Source organism: Balaenoptera acutorostrata, chromosome 19, assembly GCF_949987535.1.
Source record: "Balaenoptera acutorostrata chromosome 19, mBalAcu1.1, whole genome shotgun sequence".
Lineage (NCBI taxonomy): Eukaryota > Metazoa > Chordata > Mammalia > Artiodactyla > Balaenopteridae > Balaenoptera > Balaenoptera acutorostrata.
This window is the reverse complement of record NC_080082.1, coordinates 35,565,712-35,592,001: the sequence shown is the minus strand read 5'-3', so window position 1 is coordinate 35,592,001 and position 26,290 is coordinate 35,565,712. Positions and strand designations below refer to the sequence as shown.

The window sequence follows — 26,290 nt, the reverse complement described above, 5'->3', positions numbered from 1 at the left end:
CCATGTCTCATTCCTGATCTTAGAGGAAATGGTTTCAGTGTTTCACCATTGAGAACGATGTTGGCTGTGGGTTTGTCATATATGGCCTTTATTATGTTGAGGTAAGTTCCCTCTATGCCTACTTTCTGAATGGTTTTTGTGATAAACTGGTGTTGAATTTTGTTGAAAGCTTTTTCTGCATCTATTGAGATAATCATATGGTTTTTCTCCTTCAAGTTGTTAATTTGTTTTATCACATTGATTGATTTGTGTATATTGAAGAATCCTTGCATCCCTGGGATAAATCCTACTCGATCATGGTGTATGATCCTTTTAATGTGCTGTTGGATTCTGTTTGCTAGTATTTTGTTGAGGATTTTTGCATCTATGTTCATCAGTGATATTGGCCTGTAATTTTCTTTCTTTGTGACATCTTTGTCTGGTTCTGGTATCAGGGTGATGGTGGCCTCGTAGAATGAGTTTGGGAGTGTTCCTCCCTCTGCTATATTTTGGAAGAGTTTGAGAAGGATAGGTGTTAGCTCTTCTCTAAATGTTTGATAGAATTCGCCTGTGAAGCCATCTGGTTCTGGGCTTTTGTTTGTTGGAAGATTTTTAATCACAGTCTCAATTTCAGTGCTTGTGATTGGTCTGTTTATATTTTCTATTTCTTCCTGGCTCAGTCTCGGAAGGTTGTGCTTCTCTAAGAATGTGTCCATTTCTTCCAGGTTGTACATTTTATTGGCATATATTGCCTGTAGTAATTTCTCATGATCCTTTGTATTTCTGCAGTGTCAGTTGTTACTTCTGTTTCATTTCTAATTCTATTGATTTGAGTCTTCTCCCTTTTTTTCTTGATGAGTCTGGCTAATGGTTTATCAATTTTGTTTATCTTCTCAAAGAACCAGTTTTTAGATTTATTGATCTTTGCTATTGTTTCCTTCATTTTTTTTCATTTATTTCTGATCTGATCTTTATGAGTTCTTTCCTTCTGCTAACTTTGGGTTTTTTTTGTTCTTCTTTCTCTAATTGCTTTAGTTGTAAGGTTAGGTTGTTTATTTGAAATGTTTCTTGTTTCTTGAGGTAGGATTGTATTGCTATAAACTTCCCTCTTAGAACTGCTTTTTTGCATCCCATAGGTTTTGGGTCGTCATGTTTTCATTGTCATTCATTTCTAGGTATTTTTTGATTTCCTCTTTGATTTCTTCAGTGATCTCTTGGTTATTTAGTAGTGTACTGTTTAGCCTTTATGTGTTTGGTCTTTTTACAGATTTTTTCCTGTAATTGATATCTAGTCTCATAGCGTTGTGGTCAGAAAAGATACTTGATATGATTTCAATTTTCTTAAATCTACCAAGGCTTGATTTGTGACCCAAGATATGATCTATCCTGGGAATGTTCCATGAGCACTTGAGAAGAATGTGTATTCTGTTGTTTTTGGATGGAATATCCTATAAATAACAATTAAGTCCATCTTGTTTAATGTATCATTTAAAGCCTGTGCTTCCTTATTTATTTTCACTTTGGATGATCTGTCCATTGGTGAAAATGGGGTGTTAAAGTCCCCTAGTATGACTGTGTTACTGTCAATTTCCCCTTTTATGGCCGTTAGCATTTGCCTTATGTATTGAGGTGCTCCTATGTTGGATGCATAAATATTTACCATTGTTATATCTTCTTCTTGGATTGATCCCTTGATATTATGTAGTGTCCTTCTTTGTCTCTTGTAATAGTCTTTATTTTAAAGTCTATTTTGTCTGATATGAGAATTGCTCCTCCAGCTTTCTTTTGATTTCCATTTGCATGGGATATCTTTTTCCATCCCCTCACTTTCAGTCTGTATGTGTCCCTAGGTCTGAAGTGGGTCTCTTGCAGACAGCATATATATGGGTCTTGTTTTTGTATCCATTCAGCCAGTCTGTGTCTTTTGGTTGGAGCATTTAATCTATTTACATTTAAGGTAGTTATCGATATGTATGTTCCTATTACCATTTTCTTAATTGTTTTGGGTTTGTTATTGTAGGTCTTCTCCTTCTCTTGTGTTTCCTGCCTAGAGAAGTTCCTTTAGTATTTGTTGTAAAGCTGGTTTGGTGGTGCTGAATTCTCTTAACCTTGTTTATCTGTAAAGGTTTTAATTTCTCTGTCAAATCTGAATGAGATCCTTGCTGGGTAGAGTAAACTTGGTTGTAGGTTTTTCCCTTTCGTCACTTTAAATATGTCCTGCCACTCCCTTCTGGCTTGCAGAGTTTCTGTTGAAAGCTCAGCTGTTAACCTTATGGGGATCCCCTTGTATGTTAATTGTTGCTTTTCCCTTGCTGCTTTTAATATTTTTTCTTTGTATTTAATTTTTGATAGTTTGATTAATATGTGTCTTGGTGTGTTTCTCCTTGGATTTATCCTGTATGGGACTCTCTGCGCTTCCTGGACTTGATTGACTATTCACTTCCCCATATTAGGGAAGTTTCAACTATAATCCCTTCAAATATTTTTTCAGTCCCTTTTTTTTCTCTTCTTCTTCTGGGACCCCTATAATTCGAATGTTGGTGCGTTTGATGTTGTCCCAGAGGTCTCTGAGATTGTCCTCAATGCTTTTCATTCTTTTTTCTTTAATCTGCTTTGCAGTAGTTATTTCCACTTTTTTATCTTCCTGGTCACTTATCCGTTCTTCTGCTTCAGTTATTCTGGTATTGATTCCTTTTAGAGAATTTTTAACTTCATTTATTGTGCTGTTCATCATTGTTTGTTTGCTCTTTAGTTCTTCTAGATCCTTGTTAAACGTTTCTTGTATTTTCTCCATTCTGTTTCCAAGATTTTGGATCATCTTTATTATCATTACTCTGAATTCTTTTTCAGGTAGACTGCCTATTTCCTCTTCATTTGTTTGGTCTGGTGGCTTTTTACCTTGCTCCTTCATCTGCTGTGTATTTCTCTGTCTTGTCATTTTGCTTAACTTACTGTGTTTGGGGTCTCCTTTTCACATGCTGCATGTTTGTAGTTCCCGTTGTTTTTGGTGTCTGCTCCCAGTGTGTAAGGTTAGTTCAGTGGGTTGTGTAGGTTTCCTGGTGCAAGGGACTGGTGCCTGTGTTCTGGTGGATGAGCCTGGATCTTATCTTTCTGGTGGGCAGGACCAGAAAGCATCCGGTTTTGTGTTTTGGGGTGTCTGTGACCTTATTATGATTTTAGGCAGCCTCTCTGCTAATGGGTGGGGTTGTGTTCCTTTCTTGCTAGTTGTTTGTTATAGGGTGTCCAGCACTGTAGCTTGCTGGTCATTGAGTGGAGCTGGGTCTTAGCATTAAGAAGGAGATCTCTGGGAGAGCTTTTGTCATTTGATATTGTGTGGAGTCGGAGGTCTCTGGTGGACCAATGTGCTGAACTCGCCTCTCCCACCTCAACGGCTCAGGCCTGACACCCACCAGAGCACCAAGACCCTGTCAGCCACACAGCTCAGAATGAAAGGGAGGGAAAAAAAGGAAAGAAAAGAGAAAAAAAATAAATAAATAAAATAAAGTTATTAAAATAGAAAAAAAAATTAAAAGTAATAAAAAAAAGAAAGAGAGAAAGAAAGAGGAGAGCAACCAACCAAAAAGGATATCCATCAATGATAAGAAGCACTAAAAACTATACTAAAAACCCCCAAAAACAGACAGTCAGAACCCTATGGCAAATGGCAAAAGCAAAGCTATACAGACAAAATCACACAAAGAAGCATAAACATACACACTCAGGAAAAGAGAAAAAAGAAAAAAAAAATATATATGTATAAAAAACTCTAAAAAGGAAGAGAGCAACCAAATCAAGAAGCAAATCTATCAATGATGATAAACTCTAAATACTAAACTAAGATAAACATAAAACCAGAAACAAATTAGATGCAGAAAGCAAACCCCAAGTTTACAGTTGCTCCCAAAGTCCACCGCCTCAATTTTGGGATGATTCATTGTCTATTCACGTATTCCACAGATGCTGGGTACATCAAGTTGATAGTGGAGATTTAATCCGCTGCTCCTGAGGCTGCTGGGAGAGAGTTCCCTTTCTCTTCTTTGTTTGCAAAGCTCCTGGTGTTCAGCTTTGGATCTGGCCCTGCCTCTGGATGTAGGTTTCCTGAGGGTGTCTGTTCCCCACCCAGACAGCACGGGATTAAAGAAGCAGCGGATTAGGGAGCTCTGGCTCACTCAGGCCAGGGGGAAGGAGGGGTACAGAATGGAGGGCGAGCCTGCAGTGGCAGAGGCTGGAGTGATGTTGCACCAGCCTGAGGCGCGCCGTGTGTTCTCCTGGGGAAGTTGTCCCTGGATCATGGGACCCTGGCAGTGGCAGGCTGCACAGGCTCCCGGGAGGGGAGCCTTGCACACAGGCTTCCTGGTGGCTGCAGCAGCAGCAGCCTTAGCTTTTCTTGCCTGTCTCTGGGGTCCAGGCTGATAGCCACGGCTCGCGCCCGTCTCTGGAGCTCATTTAGGCGGTGCTCTGAATCCCCTCTCCTCGTGCACCTCAAAACAATGGTCTCTTGCCTCTTTAGCAGTTCCAGACTTTTTCTCAGACTCCCTCCTGGCTAGCAGTGGTGCACTAGCCCCCTTCAGGCTGTGTTCACGCAGCCAACCCCAGTCCTCTCCCTGGGGTCTGATCTCCAAAGCCTGAGCCTCAGCTCCCAGCCCCCACCCGCCCCAGTGGGTGAGCAGGCAAGCCTCTTGGGCTGGTGAGTGCTGGTCGGCACTGATCCTCTGTGTGGGAATCTCTCCGCTTTGCCCTCTGCACCCCTGTTGCTGTGCTCTCCTCCGTGGCTCCGAAGCTTCCCCCCGCTACCCCCCGTCTCTACCAGTGAAAGGGCTTCCTAGTGTGTGGAAACTTTTCCTCCATCACAGCTCCCTCCTTGAGTTTCAGGTCCCGTCCCTATATGAGAAGGGTCATTGAAGCTAAGTCCTGAATGAGAACTTATTCATGGGAAGAGGTGTGGAAGGGGTTTTCTGAAAGGAGGGACAGAAAGTACACCAAGGTAGAAAAACTTGACATTATGTACGGTCAGAAGGAAAGTTGGTGTGGCTGGAGGACGGTGAGCAAGGAGGAGAGTGATAATAAGTGAGTCTGGAGAGGTCGGCAGGGGCTGGATCACGTGAAGCCTTGATGGCCATAGTAAAGGGCTTGGCTTTCATTTCACATGCTCTAGACTGCTGGAGTTGAGTCCTGTTAAGGCCAGAGCCCTGTGAAGAAGGGCTGTCACGACTGCATAGATCCCTGGAGCTGTCCAGAGTCCTGCCCTCCCAGAGCTTTGGCTCTTCAGCAATGCTTAACAGAGTGAACCAGGACCCCTGCCTCTCAACATTCTCTGTCACACTATCTTCATTTAGGGAAAATGTCAGCCAGAGCTAGATTCTGCAGGAGCTAGCCTATCCTGCCTTCTGTGGAAAGCATCTTGTTTAATGCACAAAGGTATCTTTGATCAGCTTCCAACCAGAGCCTGGGATGGGAATCTTATGCAAGTGATCTATTGAGGGATTATGTTCAGAAGAAACTTGTAATGGAGTGAGGAGGACAGGATAGGGTAGGGGAAGAAGCAAAGAGGTGGTTTCAGCTGACATCTAGCCTCAGCCTGATCCCTCTGAAGGCCCTGGAGCATGACTAGCCCCACAGAGTTGCATCTTCTTGAGGCAAAGTGACCAGGTTTTATATCCCTGTGCCAGTCACTGCCTGCAGCCCCCCAGGCTTCTCTGGGTGTGGTGATTCCCATCAGTCAAGGGCAATTCTCTGGAGGAAGATGAAGCTTTGAGCCCTTAGCAGTCCAAACATGCAGTGTACATGGTTTGTAACTGGCCCAGTGATGGGGATTTGGGTGGGGCACCAACAGCACCTTACATAAAGGGCATGGTGTATTTCCTTGGAGGGAAGCTTGAGGCTGGGCCAAAGACCCAGGTAGATATGGAGGGGATGCTCCAGACCCTGGCTGCAGATGCCAGTTAATCCCTGGACTCTATCTGTTGGTGAGCTGTGGGTGATACTGGACTTTCTGCCCTGGTTAGGCCTGGAATGAAGAGGGCACACATCTGAAAATGCCCTTCCTAGATCATAACCTGTGCTAAAGGCTCTGTAAATGACTTGCTCTGTGCTGCTGGCTGGCCTGCTACGGTGTGAGGCTCACTCTCCCCACTTTACAGATGGGGTCATGGAGGCTCAAAGAAGTTATGTAGCTGTCCTCAAGTTACACAGTTAGTTAGTTAGTGGGGTTTAACTGGCTCTGGACCTGGACTATGACGGCGTCCACAAGAGTGGGGCTGGGGCTGGGAAAGGTGGGTAGTAAGAGTAACCTCACGCAGTGAGGTTCTCTGGGGCCAGCCTCATATTAGGGCATCTCTATCCCACCTGGAAAGCATTCCAGGCTGTGGTTTCTCACTTTACTGTGTTCTTATTTATCTTTCTCTCAGGCTGAGGAACCTAAATTACATTTCTTTCCAGCTCCCAGAGATGCTACATTTCTCTCCTCAGCCCATTGTTCATCCTCCTCCCTCCCTCCAGCGACTACAGAGCCCAGCAGCAGCATGTAAGGGGCACAGTAACGGCTACGATGGGAGCTCTGACTCACCACTCATTTCTGCCAGGTCCTGCAAGACCTTAGCGGTGACCATAAAGCCATTTGCAGGGAAGATTTTGGCTGGTGGGTGGTGTGGGTAGCTCAGGGTTTTCTGTTAGTAGACCAACTCCACAATTTTTGCCATATCTTTGTAAAGTTTGGGGTGTCCTTTACTTTAAAAATTTGACTCATATTTATTACCTAAAGACATTTATTTTATAAAGAAACTTTATGACCACTATCATCAATAGAAAACAGCACTTACTTGCCATAACTACATAACTTTAAAAAATATTAAAACGTCTAACAATTCAGATCATTTTGTGGATCAACTGTGGTATATGTTTGACATTTTAGGAAACACTGGCATAGTTGGAAGAATACAGGATTAGCTGTCGGGAAATTGGATCCTGGTTCAAGGTCTTCTATCAACATAACAACAACAACAGTAGCAAGAATAATGTTCAACATTTATGTATCATATATTAGGAGTCAAGTATTGTGTTAAATACTTTTACAGATTGTTTCATTTAATCCTCACATTCTTAGTTTGGGGTCCCAGGGAGCAGTCCCTAAGACGAGGATTCATGTGCAATGATATTTTAAGGAACTGCTCTTGGGAGAGGCAGTAAGGGAGTGGCAAACTCTGGGGTATGCCTTGGTTTCAGGGAACCAGCGGGGAAAGTATTATAGGCAGGGAATATTCCCTGTGCTCTTCTGGTTATAGTAAAAAGGCTTCTCCTCTAGTCAGGCATCATGTGATTTTGTCAGAGACTGAAGTCAATATGACTTAATGCAAAGGAATTATGGCCTCAGTTTAACTAAAAATTCCAAGAGTAGTTTCAGGCAAGGCTGAATGTCCTCAGAGTGGTCTGCAGCTCTGATCTCAGCTGTTGTTAATAATGTTGGATCCTCCCACCATGCAGGCTCTCCCAGCATGCTGGATCCAGGCTTACCTCAAGCCAGATTATAACCACAGTGGAAGGAGAGAAGCTCTTTCTCAGAGTCCTCAAAAAGCCCCAGGGAAGGCTCTCATTGGCCCAGTGTAAGTCACATGAAGCAATCATTCTGACCAGGAGATGTGCTCTGATTGGCTAGTCTTGGTCACATGCCTATCCCTGGACGCTGAGGAATGGGGAGTATTCAGGCTCCTCTGAACCCCACGCACTGAGATTGGGCGATAGAGACATACCTAAAAGAGAAGCTGGCCAGCAGGAAACAAATGTCCGGCTCCACCTGTCTACGCGCTGAGCCAGGTTTGCTCTGCAGGTCAGGGGAGAAGTGCAGAGGACAGCAATGCACCGCATAGTTTTAAATGTGCTGACGGCGTTCCGAGAGGAGTTTCCCACGGGCAGCGCGGAATGCAATCAACTTGCGGCTTTTGCCAACCCCAGCACCTGTCATATTTCATCTTCTTTTAAATAACTTCAAAGATATGAAAGTCATAAAAGCAAACCCAGGTAGGGTCAGAAGTCACGGGCTCCTCTGTGCGGAGGGCCGTCACTTTTTGGCTCTTTACCCCGCCGCACGTTTGCATCGCCCCATTGGAGCACAGCCCCAGTAAATATTCAAATGAGGCTCATGGGTCTGAGCGGAAATAAATCACAATTGCTTGCCCGCCCCCAGGACGTACTCAAAATAAAAAAGTACAATGGCGATTACCTTCTTCATAATTGTTATATATTTCTTTGACCTCACAGCAGCTAAAGTTGGCTTTCAAAGAAAAAAAAAATGTTTCTGAGCAGCAGAGGAACATTTTAATGAACACCACAGGGTTTACTGATCACCGTTAATGAGTGAAAAAGGAGTGTCCTGCAAGAACCTTCTGTCTATCTTTAGAAAGCAGCCTTGGATGATGGAGGCATGGAGCGGGATGAAGTTGTGTGCGAGTCTGCGAACTAGAAAACAAATGCGTCATGTTTTTAAGGCTGTCTGTAAATGGACCCTTCAGGAGCCACCAAAAGCCTTTGGCACCTTTGTGCCCTCCCCTTTCAGTAGCGGCAATTAAACCGAGATTTACTGACTTCTATTGAGTTGCAGCAGAAATATTCAAAGAAATGAAACTCGACAGAAACATTTCAGTCTCTTCGGGGCTCTTCACCCCCCATTGTGGTTCGGAGAATGCTTGATGGGAAAGGCCATTCTTGCCAGTACACATTCTGTGTGTACCATCATGGCCGTGGGATCTGCACCAGAGCTGGTGAACAGTTTTGCTATTAAAAGTCACTGACCCACACTCCTGAAATCAAATGGAAGCCCAAGGAAGTAAAAAGCAATTTAATGTAACCAACTTGTTTGCTTCGAGAAATGTGAACACTCTCCTTGTTAGCTTATTAAAATTAAGAGCAGGGAAAAGAACAGTCTATTAACTACACGTAATAAACGACACAAAATATGCTTCAGTTTTATTTTAGAGCTGAAGGGAATGAGGGTGACAGAGACAGATAGGACAAGATACACATAGAGATGCACTTGAAATAAGCAAAGGCCCACAGAGACAGGTGAGGAAGTAGTGACACAGTGATTCACTGAATGCTTGTGAAGGGCACGGGCCTTTACACTGATCACCTTAGATCACCTTATTCATGTGTCCCATAACCCAGGGGCAGAGATCGAATCCCCTTTGTACAGATTAGGACAATGAGGTCTGGGAAGGTTAAAAGATCTACTCAAGACCACATTGTTGGTAAGTGGAAGGGTTGTGAGCCACCCCAGGGAGCTCAGCTCCAAGGCCATTGCTCTGCACCGTGTCTGGACCACTTGTTTGTTTCGAATATTGCTGTACAAGGCATTATGTATGTATGCGTATGAGTGTGCATGATAATTTAAAAAAATCATACATATATTTTGTTTTGTCTTGAAAGGTTAATATATTCACACAGCACAACAATCAAAGCAGTATAACAAGATTACAATGAGAAGTCTGTGCTTTGTTACTCTGGGGAGCCTACGGCACCCCCCCAACTTTGCTAGGCTCTTCCCCTGTCTTGGAGGCCTTCCTGCTCTCCTCTACCTACTGCGATGCTGTGTTCCATCACTCCGGATCCCTGGAGGGAAGGGAAGTGGGTCTCCTCTCATGCTTCTCTGGCCAGGACAGAGTTCCTGGGTGGCGGGGCTGGGGTGGTAGTGGTGGCAGTAAACATGTCTCTAACACCTTTATAATACTTGTTACTCTCTCCTTCATAACTTAGAAGAAACAGATCTTAGGTGCAGAGCTTTCAGCCACCAGTACTTAACTGGGATTTAACAACTCTGGAGTGTTTTAAAATGCGTTTTTATGATTGCTTTCTTTGTGGTGGCAGTATTGGTTTTTCCATATCATTAGTGAGGCAGAATTATCTTTTGGAACTAATTTCTTTCAAAATAAGACAATTTAAAAGAAGAACATAAGTAAACAATCATACAAGCGGAACAAGGAAATGCCAACATTGTGAGATTGGGATGCCAGTAGATAAAGGCTGGGAAATGCCGCCTTCAGCTTTAGAGTTTAGAGCCAAGTTCAAACGACACCTTGTTCATGGGGCCTTACTTGATCCCATTCCCTGCAGTGTTACTACCTCTCCCGTGTCTCTTAAGAGCTTTCAGCTCATGCTGTGAGTGTTCTCATTGGCCCCGTATCCTTCAGTCCGACTCTGAGTCTTTTTATCCCAATTCGGAAAGGACTCAGTTCTTTCAATCCTTATTCAAATGACGTGGTTTTGGACTCTTCTCCATTTCAATCACCCTTTTCTTGGTGAAGATCACCTTGTCAAGGTTCTTCTTAAATCTGATACTTCAATGTAGCTCCTGTGGTCACCTCTATTGATGTAACCCAAGATTGTGTGTGTGTGAAATACAAACTTTTTCCTTCAGTAAAAATGGGATCATGTTATACAAACTGTTTTGTAGCCTGCTTTTTCCCCTTTAATCACACATCACAAGGATCTTTTCAAAGAAATAAATATACATCTGCTATATCATTGTTCATGGCTATATAATAGCCTATTGAATGGATGCACCATGATTTACTTAAACAGGGCTTTAGTTTTTTTCTAAAATGTCCCCAACTACAAACCACATTATAATGAACTCAAGCCAGAATTTCTGACAAACCATTGTCATTGTGTCCTAGAGGGGTTTCCCTGGGATCCCTTTCTTCATGCAGTCGGCCAACCTTTCCTGAGCTCCTCTCCTCTGTGCCAGGCACTGTTGCAGAGGCTGGAGATGGGCACCCAGGCAGATCATTACAGTACTGGGTGCTCGAGGGTATTCACTGGGGTATGTATGAAATGTTCTGGGAGTAGGGAGGGAACACCAGCTAATTCTGCCCCAAGAAGGTTGAGGATGGTTTCACACAAATGGGGCGGGGGGGGGGCACTCAACTCAGAGTTTGCATATGTGGGAACCAGTTTTTTTTTTTTTTTTAAAGTTCAGTTTTTGTTGTTGTTGTTGTTGTTTTTTAAAGTATTTGTTTTATTTATTTATTTATTTATGGCTCTGTTGGGTCTTCATTTCTGTGCGAGGGCTTTCTCTAGTCGTGGCAAGCGGGGGCCACTCTTTATCGCGGTGCGTGGGCCTCTCACTATCGCGGCCTCTCCTGTTGCGGAGCACAGGCTCCAGACGCGCAGGCTCAGTAATTGTGGCTCACGGGCCCAGTTGCTCCGCAGCATGTGGGATCTTCCCGGACCAGGGCTCGAACCCGCGTCCCCTGCATCGGCAGGCAGATTCCCAACCACTGCGCCACCAGGGAAGCTCAGGAACCAGTTTTGAAAGAGTGAATTCAGCTGTCGGCCCTGCTGAAGTCACTCTGGACATCCCACCAGACCTAGGACCAAACTCTTGAACAACTCAGACCACCCGGAACAGCTCAAGTCCTCGAGCCATGACTTTCGATAAAAGATTGATTCCCTTGGCCATCTTTATTTACTTGTCCTGGAAACCATGGTTCTGACCTTTCAGTGGTCAGGGATCTTAGGGACAGACTGAAGCCCCAGGCAGTGTGGAGGTAATTAGTGAAACATGCTCACAGTGGCCCAGTGATATAGAACCGGTTTTCATTAACCCCTCCCCACTTCCAGTCTGTTCACCATGTGGGATCTCCCCCAAGCCCATCTGATTGGCTCTGCCTGTCTACCATGACTGACAGGCCACTTATTACTCCTGTCTGCCCCTGCCTGGCCCCTCTGGAGGCTTTTATTAGCCCTTTACCTGGGCGAGTTTGGGCTTGGAAAACACCTCTCCTTAAGGCAATCTCAAGATTATGTTTTCTCACCTGAAATAACTGGCACATTTATTGTTTTTGAAGGAAAGAAAAATCTCATCATTGAAATAAAAGAAGAATATGTTTCTGGTTTTTCAAAAGTGTATTGCAAGGCAGGGGGACTGTTCACCCACCTTGGGGACTGTATTCTGCGTAAGAGTGTGGAGTCCCGCCGCTGTAAGTCACTCCTGGAGGACTCTCTCGCCACAGCCCCCATTTATTAAAATGTCTGCCTAATGGTTATGGAAAACGCAGTGGCAAATTGCTACCTCATTCGGTTGAAAAGCTCTTAAAATTCTGGACCGTCATCAAAAGCCCTCACTTCTCCTAAAGCAATAACACTTGCCTGGAGAAAACACCGTCCATGAGCCCCTTCACTACAAAGCCGAAAGTCAGATGATGATGGTTTTCAGCAAATTGACAAACTGAGCTAAACTTTATTTAATTTAATTTCAGAAAGGATGGATCTGGAAATAACATTGCTGGTTTCATGTGCTGGAAAAATCGATGCTATGATTTTTTATCTTCTTCCTTTCTACTCCCTTGCCAGGGGGCTGGTATAATAAGTCATTTGGACCGGCCAAACAAATAACCAGCCCGCGACCCCTGGGGCTCATCACCGCCACCCCCCAGGGCTCCAGTGATGGACAGGCCAGAGGACTCCAGCTCTTCCTTTAGCTAGGCACTCCAGTTCACATTTGGCAGGGCTTTTCCCCCCAAAGGCAATATTAATAGCATGGTGTTTGCTTCTGTGGGCCAGGTAGTGTTCAAGGGCTTTACGTACATTATCTCAATGAACCCTCACTACTTTCTGAATTAGGTACATTGAAGACAACTCAACTTCACAGATTTACAGGTAAGAAACTGAGGTTTAGAGGAGCAAAATCATTCATTCAGGTGACACTACTAGCACACGAGGAGCCAGGATTTGAATCCAGGTGGGTTGATTTCAGAACTCTGCTATTAACAGGTGAGACGGGCAAGGGGAGGTGTGCGGTTGCCCCCAGAGCAGAGCTGCTCACTTACTGTACACTGTGCTGAGGGTGGGCAGAGATGGGGCTTGCCAGGGTGATCGGCCAGGCTCCAGGTGTCCTCCAACTTCGCTGAGATGAATTTATCTGACGGATGCTGTTCTTTGTGCAAGGAAAAAAGGGTAAAAAGGCCCACTACTTAGGGAATCTTCCTTTGTCCCTAGGCAAGCCCGGGGAGGCTGCAAGTGCCTCTCTTCTCCCTGGAGCTCTCGGTCTCCAAGGCAACCGTCAGGCCGAGGGGAGAAGAGCCCTGCCTCCTGGGAGGCCACGTCCAGGCACACAGCTGGGAGCTACGCACAGACTAGCCGGCTGGACCCAGCTGAGGAACTGGAGCCTTTGCAGGGGCCTGGCCTCGCTCCCTAGCTTTAATTTGCCACAGAGAATCCCCCAAATGAGTGGTCTCCAAAATCCAGCCTCAGATTTGAGCTTTGTTTGGAAGCCAGCAAGAGTCAGCTCACCAAAAATCGATCTGTCAAACAAGCAACACACCAATTGTCACTTCATCCAATAACTGAAGAATCTGTCAACATTTTGTTCTCTCCTGCCTTGTCCCCAGAGACTGTAAAACCCTACAGTAACTGAGCCAGGGCAATTCTCCTTAGTCATTTTCCTACCAAAAATCAGAACGGACGTTCTTCTGCAAAGGCAGGGAAGACTGGGTGTGCTTAAGGAAAAGCCCACTTGGTTTCAGAAACATCAGGAGGACTGGGGGCAAATTATAATTTCCCTTCGACAAAACCTCCATGAGCTCAGCAAATTGGCAATTTGATGAGTTGCCTTATCTGCAGGGTGGACCAAGGCTCTTGTGCTTGTGTTCTGGTTCTGAGTTCCTGAGTTCCTCTTTTGAACCCCGTGCTGCGAGGGAGCTTGAGGGGGATTTGATCTCACGGAGCAAGAGCCCCAAGACAATGACCTAAGTGCAAAGGGGAGCACTTTCTCAGGAGGGACTCCAGTTTTCCCAGATGTAAAACTGGGGAGTCGTGGTGGGGGAGTCTGCAAACCAGGGCCTGTTTATATTCCATGATTGCAAATTCTTTGATTCCAATTCTATGATTCCAAATTCCTCCTACAGCATGTTAAACAAGAAGATAATGACAAAGTGAGACAAGTACTTTGGGAGTTAAAAGCGCTGGATGAACAGATGCTATTTTACTAGCCATGGTACAGAGAAGGGCTTGGTAAACTTTTTCTGTAAAGGACCCGATAATAAGTGTTTTAGGCTTTGTGTTGAAACCATTCAACCCTGCTGTTGTAGCAAAAACAGCCAGAGACAATATGTAAATGGTGAACACTACTGTGTCCCAATAAAACCTTGTTTATAGACACTGAAATTTAAACTTCATGTGTCATGGCATGTTTTATTTTTGTTTTGATATTTTTCAGTCATTTAAAAATGTCAAGCCATTCTTAGTTTACCGGCTATTCAAAAACAGACAGTGGGCAAAATTTGACCTCTGGGCCACAGTTTGCTGACCCCTGGTGTAGAGGTCTCAGAGCAGAAGATATCCTAAATTCCTAGCCCTTGGATACCTGATGCCATCGACCCTCCGCCTGGCCCCTGCTTGGCGGGCAGTGGCAAAGGGCAGTCCCCAGGTGGTGAAACATCCATACTTGGTTTGGCCCAGCTGGTGTATTCTCTTTCCCAGTGTCACCGCCCCCCAACCCCTACCCTGGGCCGCTCACCTTCAACATCAATGTGGAGAAAAGGGATTCCTTTGACTCTCCTCTTTCCAGTTCTGATCTTGTCCCAATTTGTAAGTATTTTTCCATTGGAACTCTTGACCTTTTGAGTTTTCTTTCTGGGCCAAAAAGGTTCAAAAAAAGAAAAAGAAAGAGAAGAAATGCAGGCGCCCCGGACCAAAGTATGTGTAGCCCCCAGAGTTGCTGGGTTTTAGCAATAATCAAACTGCATCCACAGTCCCCTGGGCAGAGCTCCTTCCTTATCTCTCTCTCTCTTTTTTTTTTTTAGTTATTTCTGAGATATACATTTTAAAGTAATAACTAGAATTATGACTTATAACATTATACCAGAACATATAAGATTTTTAGAAATTTCATGTAATGTCTGAAACATTTCTTCCTTATCTCTTTGACTTCAGCATCTCCAATGACAGTGAACTCACTACCCAAATTGTTGGGGACTCTGAAAGCACTTCCCCAAGTCTGCTGATATCCATCCCCCAGCACCTTATACACATCATGGAATTTTGCCTTTAGAGGACATGGAACTTGTCACACCTGAGAAGTGACCTGAGGGTCCAGTATGAAGCAGCATAAACATAATTAATTTTCATGCAAGTAACACCTTGCATGGCTAAAAATAATCCAATTGGGCTGAATAATCAGCTGGGCTGATGGTGAGAAAACAATGATACCCTGTCTCTCCCCTCATTTCTTGTACTCCTCCCCAAAGGCAGCCACTTTTAGTGAGGAAATTTTAGTTGAAATATACCCTACAAATAGAAAAATTGTAGACATCATAAGTATGTGGCTGATTATTTTTACAAAGCTACTCTTGTAACTAACACCCAGATCAAGAAATGGAGACTGACCAGCACTCAGAAGTCACTATCCAACCCCCACTCAAGGTTACTCACTCTCTTGACCATAGGATAAAATTGAAGCAACCACTTTAATGGTTTCTGTTTTTAGTTCTGTAGTTTCTTCTATATGTGTAAATAATATAATTACACAGTTTTTTTGTTTGTTTTTTTTTGACAATAATAGCTACTTTAATCTTCAGCTCCTATCATTTATCAGGCATCTTTATTTTTTTATCTTAATCTCGTGAAATAGACATTGTTGTCTCCATTTTACAGATGAGGAAACAAAGACTGATAGAAATAAAATAACTTGCCTGATATCACACTAGCAAAACTGGATTTCAAACTCAGAGCGCTCTGACAGCAATGCTTACACTCTTAACCCCACCCCATGGCTCCCCTTCAGTTTTTTTCTCACAACAGATGTGCTTGTATCTTGTGGCAGTTTTATTTTGTATATTTTGCTGTTACTAGTGTTTTCTATTTCTTTTCTTTTTTCTTTAAAACAAATAATTATTCAATTCAATGTTCTAAGAGAGCATCTAGGGCTCTTCAGCAAGATGGAGCTGGGAGAGGCTCAGCAATATAATATAGTATGTAAACACAGGATGTTCTTTGATCTATGAAATAAACAGCTGTCAGTATAGGTGGCTTCCCCAGCCAAACCAAGGGCAAATGTCCCTCACAACAAGGCTCTTCTCAGTTCCCTGCAGACCAAGGCCCAAGACCAGAGCATCTGGGTAAACAGGGTGGGATCTGCTGGGAATATACCTGTGTACATAAAGGACTGTGTCTCCTGTACACAGCTGTTTTTTGATTGATCAACTCTGGACACTGTCTTTCGACTTCCTCCTGTGATAAGAGATTTAGCTTCCTTATACCAGCCTTCACTTTGTATCTCCTCGCCTCCAAAGACAATTAAATCACTATTTTTTCTTACTGATCATCTAGGCAAATTCAGTCACATTCTAAGACTTCCATTTCTCATTTCATTCATCACAGACAATATCATTTGCTTTTTAATTCCCTCCCAATCCCCTCCACCCATTCAGGTACGCTGTATTTTTACTTTTATATTGTTAAGTTGGATAACATTTATATATTGCTCTGTAACCATAGTTTAACCTGTGTGGTTTGTCTGTAGGTTGATGTAAAATTTGAAACTCAATAGTGTTTAGGTGATTTTTATAGTATTGTTTACTGCAGAACCAAACAGTGTCCTAGGACTACAATCCACAGGTTCAATGTCACGCCTCCTGAACCCCTACAAGAAGAATATTCCTGGAGTCTGCAGCCCCATTTTATTTATTTTCACATTTATTCTATGGTCAGTGGAAGAAAGAGGGCATGATATTAAGGCCCATGAATGTCAGGAAGGCAGCCTGAAGCCTTCGGGTTTTAGTGATACCAGGATAAAACACATGTTGTCCTGCTTGGTGGTGGTCTTGCATTCTGTTGTTATTAAAATCAACTCCTTTCAGAGTGTTGGCTTTTACTCAGAGATCTCTGAAGGGCTGGTTGTTCCAAATGAGAGGCAGCATTTATCTTTAAGATGAGGGTGGTGTCAAAAGCCTATGTGTTCTTAAAAGCTGGTAGTCATAAAATCAGTAGTTAATTGATTTATGTGAGCACTCAGTTTTAGGAGAAGTGTGGCTCTGAGTGAAAAATACAATATGTGGAAGGGTTTAATTTTTTTTGGATTACCCTTTACCAGGTAGCATGTAATTGCATTAGTAATCGGAGTCCTTCAAGCAGAATCTCAAACAAAGGATTAGTGGGAAGGAAGATGGAAGAATGCTGACTTCACAATAACTCACTGCCTTCCTAACGTGATTATATAAATAAATTCAAGCAATATTTTCCAAGACGCTGGAGCCTGATCGTAAAGGCGTGAGGGGGCCCAGGGCCTCTGCATGGCCCCTGGTTGGCGGGCAGTAACTGATTGCTGTGGTAGGGAAGGGCAGTCCCCAGGTCACCACCAATATCTCTGAATTATCTGTCAGCGCTCAGAAATTATTGAAGCCGGGCTGACTTCTCCAGTGGGGAGCAGGAATATCTTGGCTTCATTTGGCTAAACAATGGGGTTAAAATGGAAACGCCCCGCTGTGACCTCCCAACAGCCCATGTGGGCCCTTCAGCTAGCTGTCAGCAATGGGAGCCGTGCAGGGCTGGCTCTGGACACTGCTAACTTCTTGACCCCCAGAGTCAAGGAATCCTCAGAGCTGAATTTCAGGCTCCCATCTCGCCGCCAGCAGGGGATTAGCTAATCCATCCTGTTTTGTTCTTCTGTGCCTACCCACAAAGGCAGTAGGCACAAAGGACAGAGATCTGGATGCCACATCAGAGAGCAGTGACATGCTGTCTGCATTCTTTGCCAGAGAGTCTTTGAATTGCTGTTTTCACTTAAGCCCAGGCACTGCGTTGGAGGCCTTAGTTATTCCATTTGCTGGGCTGAGCAAGAAACCAGGGTAACAGAACAAGCCACTTTCCTCCTGGTCCCCCCAGACCTCTGTCCAGTTGTGTAAGAGAAAGACTGCGATCAAAAATGCTTTGTAGCCACTCTCAACAAAGAGTCTTTAAATCCTGATCACAAGAGACTCTGGTCCCGTAAATGCTCCATGGGAGGTGTAAAGTCATTCTAGGCGTAGGGCACCTGGGCGGTGGATGTCACCACTAAGCCTTGAGGGTGGGAACTGCCAAAGTAGCTAAACAAGTCTTCAAACCCAACTTTACTAGGTGTGTGCTTTGAGCAAGCCACTTGATTTCTAAACCTCAGCGGCGTCATCAATAAAATGGGAGTCATTATAATTCCTTTGTTGTAGGGATCAAATGAAACAATAGATGGAAAAATTCTTCGCAGGCTTTATGCAAAGGTGGGGTTGTTGCTGCCTTTCTAGCTGTTTTCTTTGACTTATAGACTGAGTTTCAGTCAGAGGAGTTTCTTTGGAGCCCCGATGAACTTGACATTCCTTTGGCTGTCTTCATCCAGTTCTCTGCTTGGCATGTTCTGGTCCCTTCACTGCCTGTCTGACTTCAACCCACCCATCATGGTTGCCCATCACATTTCCTTGGTCTTTGAGAACATCCTTTTCTCCCACAGCCTGGTCCACGTGGGGGTCCACAGCAGAGTGTCAGATGATGGGGGTGGCGCCAGCGAGGGGCCCAAAGGAAGCTGGTAGGTGTGGCTCTGTCAGTCTTCAATGATGAAAATAAATCATCACAAGTCTGAGAACTCCTTGAGGACAGAGATGGAGATTTGTAACTGAACTGTTGGGCCATCCATTCATTTAAATTAGATGTCATTAATGGAGGACTTCTGAGCCCACCCTGCACTTACACGAAGCTGAGTTCTCCTTACATTTGCGCCCTTGGCACGTCACTTTTCTCCCCCCAGTCCCGGCTCTGCTCTTATGTGCCAGGCCTAGTGGGGAATTCAGAGACAAATAGTAAGGCATGGCTGTTGCTATCTATTAAGAAGGACAAAGCAAGAATATAAACATCAATAAAAAGAAATATTCATTTAGTCATTTGTGCAGCAAATATTTACTGACTTATTCTGTGCACCTTGCTAGACACTGTGGATTGAGGATGGGACAAGATCAGTGTCATGCCCTTGCTGAGCTCACAGCCCAGTGGAGGACACATCTGTGGACAGTCGAGTGTGATGGGGACCATGGTAGGACGTGCAAGGCTGTGGAGAACACTGAAGAGACAGGCAGTGCATAATGGAAGGTTGGGAAAGCTTCTCAGAGGAGGCATATCCAGCTGAGACCTGAGAGGTGAGAAGGAGCTGGCCAGATAAGAGGGGGTAGAGAACGATCCAGGCAGAGGCAGCAGGATATGCAGAGCACGTGTGGGCAACTGAAAATAGTTTGGTATCATTACAGCTCAGAGTAGGATGGGCAGTGGGGATGGAAAGGGTGATGGGTCATCTAATTGAACCCCTAGAATTACCCTATAAGATAGGTACTGTTGTCATCTTTATCCATATTACAGATGAAGAAACCGAGATCAGAGAGTCTGGGTAGCTTATCCAAGTCACAGAGCTAGTAAGGTCTAGAACTGAAAATTTGATCCTGATTTGTCTGTTTCCAAAGCCCTTGCCTTTAACCAGGGGAGCTATGGGAAGGGTTCTCTGTGAGGGGTGGTATAGCATGGTGGTGAAGAGTGGGGGCTAGACTGCCTGTTTCCATCCCCGAGGAGCTGTGTGACTTTGGGTGAGTTACTTAACTGCTCTGTGCTTCAGATTCCTCAGCCAATAAATGGGGATACTAATAATATCTACCCCATAGGGTTGGGTTTTCTGAGAATCAAATGAGTTAATATTTGTAAAGTTATCTTCTGGACAGTATATGATAAATGCTCAATATATGTTAGCAACTATTATTAGGATGGATTGGAAAGGAGAGAGACTAAAACAAAGATCACATCTCTGTTTGGAGGCCACTGCAACTGTGGGGCTGAGAGGTGTGGCCACAGGGTGAGGGAGAGGTACAGCATGTGGGTGAAATGTCATATTCCCTTTAGGCTGTCAGTCTGGGGGCTGGGGCTTAGCCACCTTCTGGGCTGGGTTTGTTTGTCCCTTTAAGCTGCCCACACACTGGAGGGGACATGTGCTGCCTGCAGAAAAGTTGGTTGCTCCTGAGAACAATATAGATTTCTTTCGTGAGCTTCAGGAAACCACATCCCAGTGAGTGCTGCAGTATTGACTCGACCTGTTGGGACGTGCTGTTGCCAAGGGCAATGCAATCAGCTTCTTGGTCCATTCCTTCTCCCTGTGGCTTCCAGTGACTCTGTTTCCAACAGAGTGGTTTAGGGCCCTGTCACTTTCAGGACATTCTGTTTTCCTTCCCTGGAGATGGGGAACCAGTGTTAGGACTTGGTCAGAGGTGGGGAGCCTGGAGGGGCCAGCCAGGAGCTCCCTGATCTGGGATGAGGAGACAGCTTGTCCAGTGCCCTGGGCTCTCCACGAGGCCAAGAAGCTCCAGATTCAGTGGGGGAGACTCATGCAGTGTTGTGAAAGAGCATCACCTCAGTGATCCCCTGGTCCCTCCTTTTCTAGGCCATGGAACCCTCACTCCTCATTGGCCATTCCTTTCGGTGACTTGTCCAACTTTTGTCTGTTCATGTGCTAGGACTTGTGGCAAAAGGAATTCAGAAAAGAGAGGAGGGCTGGTGCTGGTCAAGGCATCAGAGGATTTGGGGAAGATGGGGCATCTGGATGGGAGGCGGGGAGGATGAGGGCTGGTTTCTGGGTGGAGAGTGCGTTGAATTGAGCCTGAGGACTCTGACAGCAGACTCTCCATCTGGTTTTCTCACCACAATAATTCTAGATCTTGGGAGTGGCTCAGAGCAGGAGCTCACCAAATCAATGGAAAATGATGGATTAGACCCAAGATTGGGAGACTTTGGTTCTTTTTTATTTTTTAATTAATTAATTATTTAATTAATTTATGGCTGTGTTGGGTCTTCGTTTCTGTGCGAGGGCTTTCTCCAGTTGCGGAGAGCGGGGGCCACTCTTCATCACGGTGCGCGGGCCTCTCACTGTCGCGGCCTCTCCCGTTGCGGAGCACAGGCTCCAGATGCGCAGGCTCAGTAGTTGTGGTTCACGGGCCTAGCCTCTCCACAGCATGTGGGATCTTCCCGGACCGGGGCACGAACCCGTGTCCCCTGCCTTGGCAAGCGGATTCTTAACCACTGCGCCACCAGGGAAGCCCGAGACTTTGGTTCTTGTTGTGGCTCTATCATTACCTTGTTTTGTGACCTCGACAAGTTACATCCACTCCTAGAACTTGGGGTATGGTCAGTGCCACCCAAACCACAAGACCTGAGATGAGGATGAGAGTTGGTCCCCAAAGAAAAAACTTGGGGAGCGATTACGGGGAGCCAGAGAATGGATGATGGGAAGGCCAACCCACACACATATGCGTACAAGCACGCACACACACACACACACACACACACACACACAGAGTTATTTCAGTGGCTCATTGCTCCTCTGATTATTTTCCCAAACCCTTCACAAAAACCAAGTTGCTCATAATGATAACCATGGATCATTGTGCCTTAGTAGGTTCTGAGTAGAACCCAGAACTCAAGCTTCTCAGCTCACTGGTGGGTCTTCTTGCTCACATACACAGGTAGAGATCCTCAAAGTTCCTCGGAAGCCTGGCAGTGATTCCCAGGATCAGATAATATTCCAGAGGAGAAGTAAGGGCAGATCCATTGGTGGACTCATGTGTTTATTCATTGTCAAGCATTCACAGAGCATCTTCTCCATGTCAGGCTCTGGGCTTGGCGAAGCGTATGAGTCAGGATAGGCTAAGTTTGCTGGCATAACAAACACTCCCCACATCTCCGTTTATTTCTTGCTCATGCTGAATTGTCATCGTAGGTTGGCTGGGGGTTTATTGTCCATCCTTCATATGGAATGAAACTGACGGAGCAGCTGTTCTCTGGAACACAGCTTTCCTTGTGGCGGGGGGTATGGTGCTGGTGAGACACCCACAGGGTTTTAGAGTTAGAGGCGAATGGGGTGAGGAGTGAAACATCTAGAAAAATGGGCAGTGGTGAAGGCCCTTGAGCACCATAAGAAGGAGTTTTTACTTCATCTTGTAGCCCTTCCTCAGAATTGGCCTCACCTCTGGAGATGAATCTGAACTTTCCTTCTTGGTTTCCAGGATCTGAACAAGTATTTGCTCATGACAGTCCCAGGGACCTAGGAAGCTTCTGGTCAGCAATTGTCCAGACCATCATATCCTGCCTTGGTGTGGTCTGAACTGGAAAATCTGTGTGGCTAAGGAGAAGCCATGTATGTAGAAGAGATAGCTGGAGTGCACTCTGTTTAGATTTAAGCTCTCACCATCTCACTGTAATTAAGTGCCAAGTGGTTATTAAACAATACATTTACAGAATTCTGACAACTATGTAAGAACCTTTCCTCTCCTACAGTGAATATTCCCCAGTAAATACGCTTGTAATATTTCACTGGCTTTTAATTAACCCGACTCGCCTATAAAACCATTTATCTTTTAAAAAGACTGTTGTTCCATGTGCAATACGTGTCAATAGATAATTAAAATGTTTTTCTTAGAGAATGAACAGGGAGATGTGATCTATGCATTTCAGAACGTTATTATTAAAACTGTTATTTATTGAGGTTTAAGCACTTGTTACTTGGTAACTATATAGTGACCGTGTCTCTTTAATACCAAAATTAAACAGGCATTGCAGACAAAATGTGCAAGGTTAGAAAACCTCTTGGGTCATAATTAAATAGTACAAGTAATAAACGTTCAGTTCTTGTTTAGGAAACAAACGCTCCGATCTGTCTTCTTTTCTATCAGGAATTGGGAGGGCGTGTCTTTGTTTTTCCAGGAGCAGCCTGGCCGTGTCGCTGTTTCAAACACGGACACTTTTTTCAGAGCATCAGAAGTTTCTTCTAGAAATAACAGCTACAAAGTGTTTGGGGAACCTTAAAATAAAAGACAGTGTGAAACTGCTTTGGTGAATGTAGGCTCTTCTAGAACTAGTGGCTGGCCAGAGCCCCATGCCTGGGAGTAGACCTGTGTCTGGGGATGGCAGCCCTCAGAGAGAGGCCATCCCATCCCCTGGTAGCAGGCAGCCTGGCAAGGGTCGCTTTGCCACTTCTCCTGGCTGCCCCCAAGCTGCCCACCAGGGAGAAGCATCATGCTCGCCTCTCGGGCTAAGGGTGCTAGCTTGTTGTCCCGTTTACCATGAGCCCCTTGTTGTGGGTTCAGCTGTGTCCCCAGAAAGATGCTGAAGTTCTAACCCCCAGTACCTGTGAATGTGACTGTATTAGTTTGCTAGAGCTGACGTAACAAAGTACCACAGCCTGGATGTTTAAACAACAGAAATTGATCCTCAGAGTTCCGGAGGCTGGTAGTCTAAGGTCAAGGTGTTGGCAGGATTGGTCTCTCCCGAGGCCTCTCTCCTTGGCTTGTAGATGATGCCTCCTCCCTGTGTTCTCACCTGGCTTTTTCTCTGTGCACACATATTGCTGACCTCTCTTCCTCTTCTTATAAAGGCACTAATACTATTGGATCAGGGCCACCCTTATGACTTCATTTAACCTTAATTCCTCTTTAAAGGCCCAATCTCCAAATACAGTCACACTGGGGATTAGGGTTTCAACATATGAAATTTGGGGGGGACACAATGGTGTCTGAAACAGTGACCTTATTTGGAAATAGGATGATCGAGTTACGATCGTTAAGATCAGGATTCCTATTAGGATGGGTCCTCATGTGATATAACTGTATCTTTACAAAATAAGGAAATTTGGACAAAGAGACAGACATGTACACAGAGAGAACGCCACATTAGGATGAAGACAGAGCTCTGGGGGATGCACCTACAAGCCAGGATGGCCAAAGATGGCCAGCAGACCACCAGAAGTCAGGGGAAAGGATGGGACAAGGTTTCCTTCACAAAGAGTACCAACCCTGCTGACACCTTGATCTCGGACTTCTAGCCCGCAGAACTGGAGACCACACATTTCTGTTGTTTAAGCCCCCCAGTTTGTGGTACTTTGCTACAGCAGCCCCAGGAAATGAATACACTCCCTGGCAAAGAAATTCTATCACACTCTGATCTTCCTGCCAATCCTCACTGGGTTCTCAGGTCATCCCAACCCACAGACCTGGGGGACAAAGCCAGGTCCTCATTCATTTAAAGGGACTGAGTAGACTAACATGAGATGCACAAGACAGTCTATTAGGGCGATGGAAACAGATATAACATATTATCATTTCATCTTAAATTGCATCTTTGTGTATATTTTATCATGTACAATATTAATATAGTAGTAGATGTATATGCTTTATAAGTAAACATGTGCACTTATGTCAGGGTAGGGAGGGGTCCATGTTCAACATGTTTTGACTGATAGAGCTGTGTGATCACACAACTTGGAGACCACTGTTCCAAGGTGGGGAGTCAGTGCTAAAAATTTTTTTCTTTTTTTTGTTCCACAATTCATTGACTGAATTGGGGCAGGCGATTTAACAACAGATTGCGAGATAAGGCTGGGAGAGAAGAGTTCTTGCTTTCTCTCCCAGGAGCCAGTTGTGTCATGGATGCTTGTAGATTTTCCAAAATAGCCATCTGTTGTTGGGCAAGCTGGGTCTGAAGCTGGAGATTGGCACACATACATTCTAGGAGTCCTAGACATTCCTTGGGCTTGGGCTCAATTCCTGAGGGCAGCTTTGTTGCCAGGATTTTCAGGAAAGTGGCTGGTGGGGAACTTGCTTGAAGATTAATAAAGCTGGGGGAGGGTCTGGCTCGACAAAGAGGCACAGCATTACCTTCCTCTTTGGCTTTTCTGTTAGTAGGATGACTAGAACGCTGTTCCTTCTGAACACCAACAGGTGTGGTGCTGCCCAGTCCAGTCCGATTGCACTACCACTCCCATCTCACCCCTCATCAAACCGGCCAGGTCTTCCCTCAACCGACGGTTTCAGTGCTGAAAAATTAGACCAGAGAGCTCCCGTTCAGGAGGATTTCATGTAAGAGTCAGAAGAAAAGATTTTAGAGTTCTAAAGAGAATTCTTAAGGTTGTAAAAGAAGATTCAACAAACAAAAGATTGGAGACAAATAGTAGGTTTTCCCAGTGCCCTGGAGCACCGCACTTGGATTATTTATGACGTCGTCATATGTCTCACAATTCGTAATATCTTGACCTCCTTCAAGCCGAGGTGTCATTTGTCTCACCCTGAGGTCCTCTGAGCCCGACATCATGCATGTCCACAGTGTGGTCCCAGGGGGTGATTAACAGTGCTCTAGGTGGAGAGGAGATGGCAGGGCCCGAGCCGGCACCGGCACACGGGGAATCTTTCTCTTGAAGCCCCTCCATCCTGAGAGTGACAGGTGAACCGTGGGTGAGGAGGAGGGGAGAGAGGAGAGTGAGACAGAGAGAAGCAGGAAGGCAGGCCTCAGAGGGAGAGGTAGGTAAACAGAAAAATACAGCAGGAGGGCATCTGAGAAGCAGAGATAGAGATGGTCAGAGGGCTGAGGGCGGAGGCAGAAGTTTGGAGGCAGAAAGGAGGGATGAAATCATGAGAAAAATGCAACGCTTGCCAAAGGTTGTTCAAACACGTGGTAATTTTTCGTACGTCATAATTTCAGTATGTTTAGGGCTTTACTTAGACATTATCCCAATCTGTATTATTGCACTCATTTGAATAAACATGCTTTACATCTGGAATTTTGGGCATTATGTTACAGGTTCTAGAGTGCGCTGCACCCTTGGGCTGGGAAAGGGCATATTTTTGGTGGGCACCAGACTTCAGGTTATGGAATCTGAAGGTCTGGATGTCAGCCATTAAGCCGCCCATCAGTGTCCTCATCCCCTCCCCCTGGAAGCTGAGAACAGATGTTCTCTCTGCCCTAGTAGCTGCCTTGATTCCAGGAGAAAGGAGAGAGTGAGAGAGGAAGGGCTCTGGATGTGGATGCGTCCTTTCCTCTCCTCCCTGTGTTACCATAGTATCTCGTTTCCTTGGTTACCGGTGGCCAAGGAAAGGACACTGGGCAAGTGCAGGATTTTGATGGAGCTCTCTAAAGAGAGATGTCAGCACAGACCTTGTCTCTTTTAAAAGAACACTCGTTCTGAGAGGTTGCTCAAGAATGGGGGTGGGGAAGAAATGGGTAGTTCTCATGAAGTTGGAATTTAGAAATTTCATTTCACTGGATAGAAATGAAGCACGTAAAAGATAACCTTGAGGAATCAAAGCCAGGGAGGCCTTACCCAGCTTTGCACATTGCTGGAAATCTGGAATTGGCAGGAAGGCTGTGATGCTAATTAAGAAATGATTTCTGCAAATGTTTACTTTAACTGCGCCCAGCTTGGGCTAGCTCAGTAGCTGGCCTACTCTTTTCCCTGGATAACTAAGCACCCTTGGGGAATATGGGAATATGCCACTTCCAC

The 26,290-nt window shown here is 44.9% G+C and overlaps 1 protein-coding gene across 1 annotated transcript; it reads right to left on the bottom strand.

Annotated features, from left to right (window-relative positions):
- Positions 1-24,342: 24,342 nt before the first annotated feature.
- Positions 24,343-25,101, bottom strand: LOC114236023 (TSSK6-activating co-chaperone protein-like). Its single transcript, XM_028162951.2, has 2 exons — positions 25,078-25,101; positions 24,343-24,765 (listed from the first exon to the last, which is right to left on the bottom strand). Exons 1-2 carry the CDS (start codon positions 25,099-25,101, stop codon positions 24,343-24,345), a joined length of 447 nt encoding a protein of 148 aa, XP_028018752.2.
- Between the last annotated feature and the right edge of the window lie 1,189 nt (positions 25,102-26,290).

Coding starts and splice junctions, on each gene's coding strand:
- LOC114236023 (XM_028162951.2), bottom strand. CDS start 25,101: ATGTCGGGCTCAGAGGACCTCAGG. Junction 24,766..25,077: donor CGGGCTCAGAGGACCTCAGG/GTGAGACAAATG, acceptor TGGGAGTGGTAG/TGCAATCGGACTGGACTGGG.